We start from the raw sequence: 13,696 nt of genomic DNA, 5'->3' as shown, positions 1-13,696 counted from the left end.
AATTCATAAGTAATGCTCCAAATCATGACATAGGTGTGTATGCATAACCAGAGTCTTTGACCCAAGAACAAATACGTGCAAAAGGACATCAACAAAGACTGTTGGACATATTTTCTCAGATTTTAAGGGTCTGGGATTTCATTTTACTCTAGTAACAAGCTAATTAACTTAGCCTGTGATTGTTTCATGGAATCTGGCATAAAATACGAGTTCCTGGGCCAGAAACAAAGGATTTTATATGATTCTAAGGAGGCCCAATGCCTTTCACATTTTGCCTTCAGAATTTCATTGTGTTTCTCCAATGCATCGATGCCCGCCCACCTCCCCACCCCCCAAATACCCATACTATTTAAAAGTCCTTGTAATTGTTATTCTTCTCCAATTCTCAAAACCCTTAGGCGTGACAGTCCTCCTTGGGCCTTTTGTGCTCCTACATGTCTTGTTGCATGGGTCCAGGATATAAGGCCCTGATCTTTTTTTTACTTTTTTTCTTTTTTTCCCACCCCATTTCTTATAGATAGCAAGCCTAACACTTGTTATTCATAGATAGCAAGCAGCATGAGATCATCGTATTTACATCAGTTGCCCTTGCCCCCAAGTCCCAAGGAGGTGACATGATGGGCTCAGGTGGATGCTCTACACACAACATGCCTATGCTGCATCCAGGGAAGCCTGAATTTAGGAAATCCTCAGCTTTTATAACAAGCAGTAAGTAAGCCTGGTAATTGACCACTGGGATGTGTTATCTCATCTTTCAAGATTACCAGCTACATAAACAATCTTGAGGAATAGACTGGTAAAAAAATGACCAGGGTCTTGTCCTAATTCTGTTTTATTCTTTTATTCCTTTTTTTAAAACATTGTGCTCGTGACGTCCTATTAAAATTTATGTATTTATTCTTCTCATAGTTTATTTTTTTGTTAATCCCCACTGGAATATAAACTCCATGAGGGCAGAAATCTTTGTTGTTTTTTTGTTACTGTTGTATCCTGAATATCTAAAACAGTGTCTGGCTCAGAAAAGTGACTCAATTAACATTATTGTTCATGTACAAGACTCCTACAGGTTAAATAATTTAAAGCTGTTAAGTCCATGTGTATATCATTTTCAACTTTACTATACAGTATATACTGACATAGTTTTGTTTTTTTTTTGGCCGTGCCATGTGGGATCTTAGTTTCCTGATCAGGGATCTAACCCATGCCCCCAGCATTGGGAGCACAGAGTCTTACCCACTGGACCACCAAGGAAGTCCCTGACATTGCTTTTTTTTTTTTTTTTTTTTGGCTGTACGCGGGCCTCTCAATGTTGTGGAGCACAGGCTCCGGACGCGCAGGCTCAGCGACCATGGCTCATGGGCCCAGCCGCTCCGCGGCATATGGGATCTTCCCGGACTGGGTCACAAACCCGTGTCCCCTGCATCGGCAGGTGGACTTTCAACCACTGCGCCACCAGGGAAGCCCCTGACATTGCTTTTTAAGATGAGCATACCGGCTTACACACCCATCAGCTGTGTACAAGAGTTCAAAAATTTTCACATTCTTACTAGCAAATATTATTGAAACTCTGCAAAATTTTGCTGAGGTATGGGTATGAAATGGCTTAAAATTTATCTTCTCTTAGTAAATAATGAGGTTAAGGATCTTTGCTTATGTTTGTTGGTCATTCCAGATTCCACATCTATGAATTGCCTGTGTATGGTTCTTGTCAATTATTCTGTTTGATTGTTGGCTTTTTTCTTGTTTATTTGTTAGTGCTCTCTGTATAGTCTGTATATTGATCCTTGTTGATCATATGGCTTGCAAATATCTTCTGTCAGTCTTCTGTTTGTAGTTTCTACTTGTTTCCAGTGTCTTTTGATGTAGTTTTAAATTTTAATGATGTCAAATTTACGAAATTTTTCCTTCACATTTTGTGCAGTTTGTGTATTTTAAAAGAAATCTTGCTTTATTCAAGAGCATAAAAAAATGCTTCTAATTTTTTTCTAAAAGTGTGAAAGTTTTCCTTTTTGACTTTTAAGTCTTTAAACAACTGGAAGTAATTTTTTATTTGTCAACCAAATTTTTTTTTCCATTTATATCAAAACATTGCAGTGCTATTTATCAAATACTGTATATACACGTATACACCTACATGCCTACATCTATATTTATTTCTATAAGTAACTGTAGATATTGGGAATTGAGTTCATGCTGATACCTTCAATTCCAATCCAATACCACAGGATACATTTCGGCCTTTCTCTTTTTCATGTTTGTAACTCCTTTTCTGACATGAGGAATCTGGCTCCCAATATCTGTGTATTTACTTAATTGATTAATCCTTCCTGTGTGTAATCAATTTCCCCATGTCGTCTTGCTCCTCTCATGGGCTCAGACCTCAGATCTTACGTTGGTGAAACTTGAATGGGGTCTGTGGAGTAGGTAGTTGTAATATATCAGTATAAATTTTCCTGCTGTAGCTTCCTTCCTTCACCCCTCTGAACACTCTTCTCACTCACTGGGGCTCCGAACTCACTCTGGGCTGGGATGCCACCTCCTCTCCCACTTCCTTTGGCCCTGCCTTTTGGATGGAATTATTCTGGAAGGAAGGTAGGATTTTGTTTAATTTAAAAGAAAATTACTATGGAAAATTTCAAACATATAAGTGTAAAGAGAATATTACAATGAACCCCCCTCTGCCTCTCACGTAACTTCAACAACTCTCATCTTTGCACCATTTTCTTTTTTCCTCTGTTTCTTTCTGAGTATTTCAAAGCAAATCTAGACCTTATATCAGTTCACCCACAAGTACAAATTTCAGTATGAATTTCTAACAAATGAGGACTTTTTTCTTAACATGAACATAGTATCATTATGGCAACTAACTTGGTAGTGATTCCTTAATGCCATTGTGATATAGTTTTCCCAGTTGTCTCAAATATGCCATTTTACAGTTGTTTTGGTCTGATTAGGGCCCAAATAAGGTTTACCGTTGCATTTGGTTGGTATATCTATTCAGTCTCTTTTAATATATGACAGCTCCCCTTTCTCCCCTGCCCTTTTGAAAGATGCCATTTATTTGTTGAAGAACCTGAATCTTCTGTTCTATAGAATATAGAATGTCCCACATTCTGGATTTGGTTGATTACTTCTTTTAAGTATCATTTAATTCATTAATTCTCAAACTCAGCTGCATACTGGAATCACCTAGGAAATATTTAAAGTCATTCATGCCTGAGTCCCACCCTCTGACATTCTGATTTAATCGATTTCGGTTTCAGCCAAGGTATCAGGATGTTTTAAAAGCTCCTCAGTGATCCTAATGTGCTGAGGTGTTTGAAAACTGCTTAACTTGCTTCTGTATCTCACCTATACAAAGGCATTAGGATCTAGAAACTAGATTCAGGTTCACTTATTTTGCCAATGCTTCATGGCAGTGCCCTGTACCTAGTGTGGCAGCTCATCAAGAGAAGAATATTTTCTAGTAGTTTTCCTTTGTAACAGCCTTGACATCTCTCATTTTCTTAAGTTTTATCTCTTTGTTATCCCTTGAACTGCAGAGGGAACAAAAACTAGGGAATAAAAACTCAGGAAGGGAGCTTCCCTTGTGGCGCAGTGGTTGAGAGTCTGCCTGCTGATGCAGGGGACACTGGTTCGAGCCCTGGTCTGGGAGGATCCCACATGCCGCGGAGCAACTGGGCCCGTGAGCCACAACTACTGAGCCTGTGCGTCTGGAGCCTGTGCTCCTCAACAAGAGGCCGCGACAGTGAGAGGCCCACACACCGCGATGAAGAGTGGCCCCCGCTCGCTACAACTGGAGAAAGACCTCGCACAGAAATGAAGACCCAACACAGCCAAAAATAAATAAATAAATAAATTTATAAAAACAAACAAACAAAATAACTCAGGAAGGTATCAGCATGGTATTCTTCCATTTAATGAACTTCTACCAAACTTGTATTCCATTGGGTAGAAAGGGGACTTACTGACATCTTGGTCCACCAAAATAACTTTGCAGTCATTTCTGGCTTAAAATCTAATCCTGCCTGGTTCAAAGGAATCTCGGGGCTTCCATTTTAGGGTAGGCCTAATTTATTATAGGCCAGGCATTGTTCTAAGCACTTTACACAAAAACTCACCTTAATGCTCACAACATCCCTTTCATCAATGCAATAATCAATAAACAATCTATAATAATAATAGAAAAGAGTTTTATTTGAGCCAAACTGAGGACTGTAACCCAAGAGACATGGATTCAAGAAGCACTTGAATGGTGTTCTGTCAGACTACAAAATGGGGGGCAGGGGCTTAGGTAGGCAAAAAACAATTTGTACACAAATTGTCAAGAATTAGGATTGGAGGGGACTTCCCTGGTGGTCCAGTGTTTAAGAATCTGCCTTCCAATGCAGGGGACATGGGTACGATCCCTGGTCGGGGAACTAAGATCCCACATGCCACAGGGCATCTAAGCCCACGTGCTCTAGAGCCCACGTGCCACAACTAGAGAGCCTGCATGCTGCAACTACTGAGCCTGCACATGCACCACAACGAAAGATCCCACATGCCACAACTAAGACCTGACACAGCCAAATAAATAAATTAGGATTGGAGCTGGCAAGAAGTAAGGGTACTTGCTAAGCAAGGGTTGGTTGGGGCCCAAAATGGGTTACATAGTTACAAGGGGAGACCTTGAGACCTTAAGGTTGCAGCTGGCAGCTACTAGCAGATATTGTTTTGAGAACAGCTGGTAGTGTCCTTGAGTTTGATACAGTTTAGAAAATTCAGGTTCTCAGTGACGCAGGAACATTTCTGAAACCACATGCACAATGGTTACCCGGTTCCATTTTGGATGCCCGAACCACAGTTTCATATCTTGTCAGAACAAAGAACAAATATCAAACATGACGGGTGCATTCCTTCAAGGTTTCAAAAGAGACAGATTAGCACATACACAGCGAGTCAGCATGACCTTGGTGTCTGGGAAGGGACCCTTATCTTTGAAGGAGTAATAGCATTGGCATCATGGGCAGGCTGGGGGGGGATTTATCTCTGTCTTCAAAGTGGAGATTGTGAACAATATGGTAAATGCATTCTTTTTTAATGGTTAGAACAGATGTACACCATATAAGTCAGAATGACTTCCCCATACCTCAACAGGCAAAAATTTCCTCCATCACTATCTACTGTTACTATCCCCATTTATAGATTGGGTAAGTCAGGCACAGAGAGGATAAGTAATTTACCAAGGTCACCCAGCTAGTACGTGGTACAGCCAAGATTACATACCCAGGAAACTTGGCTTGAGAGTCGGCGGATCTAACCACTATTCCAGACCATAAATGAGGGCTGGAAAGAAACAAGAATGAAAGCCCAAGATAGTATGGTCCCTGATGCCAGGGACTAGAGAGTTTCTGATAGTGGGAAGCCTGGAAATTCTGGTTGCCTGAGAGGAAGCCATGGAAAATACAAAGTGGTAGCTGTTGTGTGTGGAGGGGAAGAGGGACAGAATCTCTAGTTACTTTTGCAGGAGCAATCTCAATGTCTTTGTTGGCAGTTTGCCGCCTACAGTGTGTTAAGGTGAGGACTAGAGTCAGAGATAGGAGGGCTTTCCTTCAAGTAGTTTAGCCTTGAAAGGGAAGGAAGAATGGCAGCTGGAGTGGAGCAAGAGCCAGGGGCAGCCACTGCTTCTCCAAGCAAGTGCCTGGTGATGTGGTCTTCGATGTTTCTGAGAGAAAGGGCATGTCCTCCTGCCTGGTGCTCTGAGGAAGCTCTGCTTTCTACTGAATTTTAGTGTCAATCTTATGCCAGCTCTGTAGTCAAGCTTTACATCAGAGCATGGGGGGGGGGCACAACAGCATTCTTACAGGACTGAAAGATCTAGTCTTATTTCTTATGATACAGAGCCTGTCATCCTTTTTTTCTCCTTCCCCTAACTGCTTCCCTTGAGTGGAGGTAAGGGCGTGGTTGCTAACGGGTTAACTCGGGGACAACCACCGAGAGGTGCTTCCTAGAGAGCCCGGGAAGTGGCATTGATTCCCACCGAGGCTTCCTGTGCCCCATCCTCAATTTTTCTCCAGCATCTGGAATCTGTTCATTCCACCAAGACATCCTTTGGGGTTACTTATTGTGGGATTCGGGGTGGGGTGCAGAGGAGGACGCTGCAAAGGCACGGACTACAGGGGGCAATCTGTGAAGTTGCGCCCCAGGGGTGTCCTGGGCCCCTGGACACGCGGAAGGGGACCACTGCAGTTTTACAGTATAATTGTGATTTCCCACCTTTCAAGAATTTTCCGAAGAAATACAACTCCCAGCTAGACTGAGGCCCAAGTACTGCCTTGGTCCAGGATGGCTAGAGAATCGAAGGAAAGCGCAGCCTTGGACGCCCAGTCTGCAGAGGACCGGACCGGGATCCTGACCGTGAAGGTGGAGAAGGAGGAAGCCTCCGCCTTGGCTGCTGAGGCGGTCGCCCCAGGCAGCCCAGCTCCGGGCTCCGAGCACTCCCGCCAGCGCTTCCGAGGCTTCCGCTACCCGGAGGCTGAGGGGCCCCGCGAGGCTCTGAGCCGGCTCCGGGAGCTCTGCCGACTGTGGCTGCGGCCAGAGGTGCACACTAAGGAGCAGATCCTGGAAGTGCTGGTGCTGGAGCAGTTCCTGACCATCCTGCCGAGGGACCTGCAGAGCTGGGTGCGGAAGCAGCATCCGGAGAGCGGGGAGGAGGTGGTGGTGCTCTTGGAGTATTTGGAGAAGCAGTTGGATGAGCCGATGCCGCAGGTAGAGAGAACAGGTTTAGCCTCTGAAAGCTGTGGTCTGTTTCTTCCTGAAATCTCCAGATCAGAGTGAGGGGCTTTTCTTTAAGATCCAGAAGTTCTCAGTCTCTTTTTGTACCTGAACCTCTTTGCCAGTAAGGTGAAGTCCCTGGACTCCTTCACATAATAGTATTTTTTAAATACATAAGGGAAAATATAAAGGATTAAAAAGAACTCAATTATATTGAAATACAGTTAGCAAAGCATTAAATGTATTATAAAGTTATATATGTGCTTTTTAAAATTAATGCACTAAATATTAACATCTAGAGACAGGCCTAATAACTAGTATAATTTCAAAGTGGCGATGAATGACTTTGACATTTACCTGATTGTAATGTGGTATGAGAACATCTGCAGTTTCAGTTGGTGACAGATTCCTGTGTACTGCTTATAACACCTTGGTTTGTTGCTTCCATTCATAATTGAAGGAAATGCTAAATTTTGCTTAGAAGCTAGTAAAAATAGTTATTTTTCCTATTCACATTCATGGAATACGTGGGAGGGAGTCGGTGGACCACAAGTTAGAAACCCCAGGGCTCATTTTTACTTGCACCTTCCTGAATGTTGTATGAGTCTATTTTCCCTTTGCAGTATTCTGTGTCCTTGTGTGTTCCTTTCAGCATGTACATAACCAGACCAAAGACTTCTAACCCGTGACCCAGAGACCAAGGTTCTTGAGTTGGCATTTGTGCCCCTTAGCCCTGTAATAGAGAAAAATCATCTCAAGTCTCAGCTTCAGGCTCTTCATTCTTTACAGAAGATATGGGAAATTCTAAGCTGCACATGAGCTAATTATTATGAAAGTGACTCGAAAATTAATTAATGACAAATGTCTGGAAGGAAACCTTCATTTAATGAGGACATACCATGTACCAGGCCCTGTGTTAGGTGATTTCGCACACTGCAATCTTATTTGCTGGTCTCCAAAACCCTATAAGCTAGAAATTATTATTTTCATTTTTTAGATAAGAAAACATATTAGTATTCTCTGAGAACTTAGCCCCAATTCCCAAAGAGTTTTCATAAAAGCACAAATATATGTAATGAGGGAGTACAGAGTAATGCTTAAGAGCGTGGGCGCTAGATTCATTCTGCCTGAGCTCCCATCCTAACATTTCTGCTTTTACCTGGGTGACCTTGGGCAAGTTGCTTAAACATTGTGCCTCAGTTTCCCCATTACAAAAATACAGATAATAAAAGTACCTAGCTCATAAGGTTGTTGTGCTCTACATCAAGTGACTTAATATTCATGAAGCTCTTAGAAATAGTGCCTGGGAAATAGAAAGTACTAGCACATAGAGAGTGTGATAGAAGTGTCTGATGAATAAATAAATGAATGACTTCTAGGTCCCAGGTGGTGACCAGGGGCAAGAACTGTTCTGTTGCAAGATGGCAGTGTTGACACCAGCTCAGAGGTCACGAAATACCCAGTTCCAGCCAAGAAAGGCTCCACTCAAGCATGAATCTCTGGGATCCCACTCCTTACCAGACAGAAGTGAGTATTATCTTCTGGGCAATATGAATTCTGCAGACTCCAACCAATTTTATTTAAGGATCACCTACAAGATCTATTGATGGGTGTCTTATATGCCCCTTGCAGATCTACTTTACTTTGAGACTGAGACTAATAGGGAAATTTCAAACAATAGTGGAAAGCTTTCCTAACCAAACCTAGACAGGGTAAATAAGACTTTATTAAAATTGGTGTTTGGAAAGAGTTGATTTTTGTAGCAACACAGTGATCTCCATTCATTCAACATATATTTCTGGAGGCTCCCTACGTGGTAGCCAGTGTTGTAGGTACCAGGGATAGCATTGTCAGTAGGACAGATTTCTTCCTCCAATGGAACTTACATTCTAGTAAGGAGAATAGCAAATAAATTAATATGATTTCAGATATTGGTGAGTGCTATGAGGAATATAAGGCAGAATATGTAAAGCCAGTCAGAATATTCCAGAATTGTAGGATTTCTACAAACCAAAGAGTATAAATCTTCTAAACCTGTCACTTACAACAGGGTGAAAATCACTCAGTAGGAAACTTTTATGTTCCCGAGTGTTCCCCACATACTGTGAACATCTGGGCAGATTTCCAAGACAAACAACACTGGGATACACCAGCCAACAGGAAATCTTTATTTCTGAACAGAGGTCCTAGCCTAACCTAACTTGTTTACTGCCTCCAGCAAAGTTCACCTTTCATAGGAAAACCTAAAGTTCCCCTTTACTTCTCTCAAATCTGAGCAAGTTCTATATAGGCAGACTCCCATTTCCTCCTTTCTGGGCCCAGCCTTATCTGACTCCTCTTAGTCTTTCAGAACTAAAGAATAAAGCACCCAGGGCTTCCCTGGTGGCACAGTGGTTAAGAATCTACCTGCTGATGCAGGGAACACGGGTTCGAGTCCTGCTCCGGGAAGATCCCACATGCTGTGGAGCAACTGAGCCTGTGCACCACAACTACTGAGCCTGCGCTCTAGAACCCACAAGCCACAACTACTGAGCCTGTGTGCCACAACTACTGAAGCCCATGTGCCTAGAGCCCGTGCTCTACAACAAGAGAAACCACCACAATGAGAAGCCTGTGCACCGCAACGAAGAGTAGTCCCCGCTCGCCACAACTAGAGAAAGCCTGCTCACAGCAACGAAGACCCAATGCAGCCAAAAAAAAAAAGAAAGAAAAGAAAAGAATAAAGCACCCAAAGAGCTACTAAAGAACTTTTAACAACAATGAAAATCTTTGGGACTTCCCTGGTGGTCCAGTGCTTAAGACTCCGTGCTTCCACTGCAGGTTGCACAGGTTCAATCTCTGGTCAGGGAAGTTCCTCATGCCGCATGGTGCGGCCAAAAAAAGAAACCACAGAAATCCTCTTATTCCCTCTCTCAGCAAAATTCAAGATTAAAGACTCTTCAGATGGAATGCTTTGTTTTGTTTTTATGTTGCTACCACTTCTTACCAAGGATCCAGCCCATTGTTTTGTGCATCTGTGGAGTACATCACATCTCTTCAGGCCATAGGATTTGAGCTGCCAGGGATCAGGAATTTTGGAAAGACACACTGTATAAACTTCTTTATGGGAATTTATGCAGTTTTTGAACTTGGACTTCACGGCTCACGGAGGCTGAATGCCAGGGAGGTTGAATGTCAGGGTCAATCTCATCCAGAGCTTCTTTCCTTCTTAGTTCTCCAGGTTCCTAGGCTTGCCTCTGGAGGGCGCTGCAGAGGAGATGAAGTGGTAGCCGCCAGGCTTGCCCCAGAGTCCCAGGTGAGGTGGAACCCCTGTCCCTCCCCCAGCACCCAGCACCCTTCACTGCTGATGGGCTTCCCATCAGATCCCTTTCTCTCCATGCCTCCTCCACCCTCATCCTGGATCTACATGGAGTTTGAGTATTCTCATTTATCCCAAGGTTGCTAATCATCATCTGTCATTATTTTGGTATTCACTTAAGAAGATTTTCCTGTTTCACTCCTAGCTTGGAGACTGTGCTTCCCTGCTCTTCCTAGCCATCTGTTTGGTCAGCTCCTTCATCAAGGAGATTTTCTCTTCAGCAAGGGAAATTTAGCAAATACAAACTGAAGATTTTGTTGTGATGGTGATGTAGTTTTGTTTTTTTAAGTATCATAAACTGTGCTGCTAGTGAGGGATATAGAGTCATGCCCGCTGCCCTCTAGGAACTTAAACTTGAAGGAACAGATAAGGCATGTGCTTTTAGTGTAAGATTTAATATTACAATTTGAATAGTCTTTACTTAACCTGGATTTTAATTTCTTATCCAGTCTTTCATGTCCTGCTTGAAGATCTCAGTATTTGAGGCTCCGTAGAACCTATTTTCCCTGATTTTTCCTCACCTCAGACCTAGATTTCACTGTATTTTAAAATCATTAATACAAATAAGCCCCCATCCCCACTTTGCCAAAGCACACCACAAATATTTTGAAAAGTTTGGATATGGTTCCACTCCTTTCACTGCACTGGCCCTTGTTTTTCCAAACCTTTCACCTTCTGGACTGTTTAGATGTTTATGTGAAAGTACTGATAATGTGTGTATTTCTTTCCTTTAATGGTTATTTTTTTGACAGAGATGTTATTAGAGATAGGGTTAAGTAGGCATAAGTATGCCATACTTGCTTTTTTGTAAAGAGCTCCTGTAAAGGGGATGCTCCTTCATTGCATGTACCCAGCTTTGGGAGTGATTTTGGGCAAGAGGAATTACATGGCATTACTCACTGTTTCAGGGGCTGCTGAAAATGGAAGATGTGGCCCTGACCCTCACTCCTGGATGGACACAGCTGGATTCATCTCAGGTGAACTTCTACAGAGATGAAAGGCAGGAGAACTGTGGCAGCCTGATCTCCTTGGGTAAGACTAATGGGCACTGATTTCTTATAAGGTTTCCTGGCTTCCTTTGTGTATTAGAATCTACTAGGCTGTTAGAAACTGTTTGAATTATGTTTGGAATTAGAACCACCATTTCTGAATCCCAACTACTAACCAGCTGTGTGACTAGTTTATTAACCCTTCTGAGCCTTGCTTTTCTATCTGTCCTGCCAGTGTCCTGGTCAGTTCAGTTTAAGTGGGATGAAGGAGGTACAGCCCTTAGTACAGGTCCAGCTCATAGTAGATACTCAGTAAATGCTGATTTCTTCCCCTTCCCTTCCTGTTGCTAGCCCTGATAGTGCAGGAGAGCTGAGGGATCTCTTCAGGAAGTGGGCCATGGGACCATTGAGTGAGAGCTAGAAGTGAGCCAGAGATTGAATGCAGAGCCTGGCCTTAGAGATGAGCATGCAGTGCAGAGGCGCACAAGATTGCCTGGCTTGTCTGAGTTCACATAGCTCACTGGCAGCACAGTGGGGGCTCCAGCTCAGATCTCCCAGCACTGATGCCAGTTTTATTTGGCAGACCCTGCCTCTGCCTGGGGTGCAGCCAGAGATGACTGCACCTTCCAGTGGTCAGTGAGTTCTGAGTTCCTACTTTCCCTGTTTCTCATAGAACATTTTAGAAATCCTTTCACTTGCCTTGTTTACTGTCACCTTCTGCTCAGCCCTTTTAGTATCTAATCCTAAGCACATGGCCCCGCCTTACTTTCTTAGAACTTAGAGCATCTGCATTTATCCCCAGCACAGTCTTCAGGCCTCACCACCTTCCCTCCAATCTCTCCATTCCCAGATTGTAGCCTTCTTCCAATGGCCCCATTCTCATTCTCAGGTCTCCCTCCCCAGCACCCCTGTTCTCCCCCTTTGTTCCCATCTTTATTCTAATACTTAAATCTTCATCCATGGCATGTATACACCTCTATAATTCTTGCCTCCCTGGGACTCATCACGAAGCTCTCCCCTGTGGCAGGGCGTAATTGACAGTTGCTGGTCATTTGTTTTTCAGGTGGTGCAGTGCAGACGAAGATCAGGGACCTGCCTCCAGACGAGGACCATCCAGGACAAGAGTCTGGGCAGATGCCATGCCACCTGGGTGAAGCCATTGGCCAGATTCCTGCACGTGCAGAAGCTGGTGATCAGGAGGGCAGGTTACAAAGAAAGCAGAAAAGTGCTGCAGGGAATAGGCGGCATTATTGCCATGAATGTGGAAAGACTTTTGCTCAGAGTTCAGGCCTGACTAAGCACAGGAGAATCCACACTGGGGAGAAACCCTATGAATGTGAGGAGTGTGGCAAGACCTTCATCGGGAGCTCTGCCCTCGTCATTCATCAGAGAGTCCACACTGGGGAGAAACCATATGAGTGTGAGGAATGTGGCAAAGTCTTCAGTCACAGTTCAAACCTTATCAAACACCAGAGAACTCACACCGGGGAGAAGCCCTACGAGTGTGATGACTGCGGGAAAACCTTTAGCCAGAGCTGCAGCCTCCTTGAACATCGCAAGATCCACACTGGGGAGAAGCCATACCAGTGCAATGTGTGCGGCAAAGCCTTTAGGCGCAATTCACATCTCCTGAGACATCAGAGGATCCACGGCGATAAAAACGTTCAGAATCCTGACCGTGGAGAGACCTGGGAGAGTCAGGGGAGGATGGGAAGCCAGTGGGAAAATGTTGAGGCTCCCGTGTCTTATAAATGTAATGAGTGTGAGAGAAGTTTCACTAGGAATAGAAGCCTTATTGAGCACCAAAAAATCCACACTGGTGAGAAACCCTATCAGTGTGATACATGCGGAAAAGGCTTCACCCGAACTTCATACCTTATTCAACATCAGAGAAGCCACGCTGGGAAAAAAATTCTGTCTCCATGACCCATGTCTTATATGCCAGAGTTGGTGCTCACTCCTCGTTGAACTGAAGCCACCCTGGAGCCCTTGCTGACTAGAAAATTGTGAGCTGGGCTTTATTTACTCCCACACATCATCAGGTGTTTGTTAGAAATAGAGACTGGCTGAGGTGAATTATCTTCTACATCTTAGAAGGTGATTGGAAAAAAAAAACAACTTGTTTGATAAGAGGCTATGGGAGAGTTGTCTGGAAGAGGTCAGACCTGAAATGATTCTCACCTTTTAGACTTAAATGGGCTTCTAGACTGGCTAATTAATCACCCTCGGCCAGCACTTTATGACGTCTCCTGGGTGGATGGCTCTGATTTGGGGGGCTGCTGCTCTGACTGTTCATTTTGCCTATAATGAATTCCTCACCAGTTGGTTGGATCAATGATGTCTTATACCCCCATTGTGCCTTGCATACAGGTGCTATAAACATTTATTAAATATACCAGTGAAACGACCTTCATAGCTCTGAAAATCTAATGTTGTCTAGATTTCTGAGGACTATCTAAGGCCATTTGTGTTTGTCTAATTCTCTGAGGTTCTAGATTCTGGGTCTAGAATATTTATCTAAATTCGGATTCTAGTATATTTATTGTCAAATATGTAAGATTGTCAGAGTTGGGGTGGAGGAATCCATATTTCT

The 13,696-nt window shown here is 43.4% G+C and overlaps 1 protein-coding gene across 3 annotated transcripts in view; it reads left to right on the top strand.

The window, feature by feature from the left end:
• The first annotated feature begins 1,313 nt into the window (after positions 1–1,313).
• LOC101279885 (zinc finger protein with KRAB and SCAN domains 4) overlaps positions 1,314–13,696 on the top strand; it is a 94,026-nt gene continuing 81,643 nt past the window's right edge. Inside the window, exons 1-5 of one of the 3 annotated variants that reach the window (XR_007469890.1) lie at positions 1,314–6,750; positions 8,136–8,283; positions 9,969–10,051; positions 11,023–11,146; positions 12,167–13,145. Coding sequence is in view for 1 of the 3 variants with exons in the window: in XM_004286089.3 (XP_004286137.1) it covers positions 6,328–6,750; positions 8,136–8,283; positions 9,969–10,051; positions 11,023–11,146; positions 12,167–13,029 (1,641 nt within the window). In the remaining 2 variants the exon portion in view is untranslated. Of the gene's footprint in view, positions 6,751–8,135; positions 8,284–9,968; positions 10,052–11,022; positions 11,147–12,166; positions 13,512–13,696 lie in introns of those variants that run through there. The other 2 variants (XR_004480136.2, XM_004286089.3) reach the window with 2 other exon arrangements.

The sequence above is a fragment of the Orcinus orca genome, chromosome 10 (genome assembly GCF_937001465.1).
Source record: "Orcinus orca chromosome 10, mOrcOrc1.1, whole genome shotgun sequence".
Classification (NCBI taxonomy): Eukaryota; Metazoa; Chordata; class Mammalia; order Artiodactyla; family Delphinidae; genus Orcinus; species Orcinus orca.
Note: the sequence above shows the minus strand (reverse complement) of the source record. Positions and strands in the feature narration are given on the sequence as shown.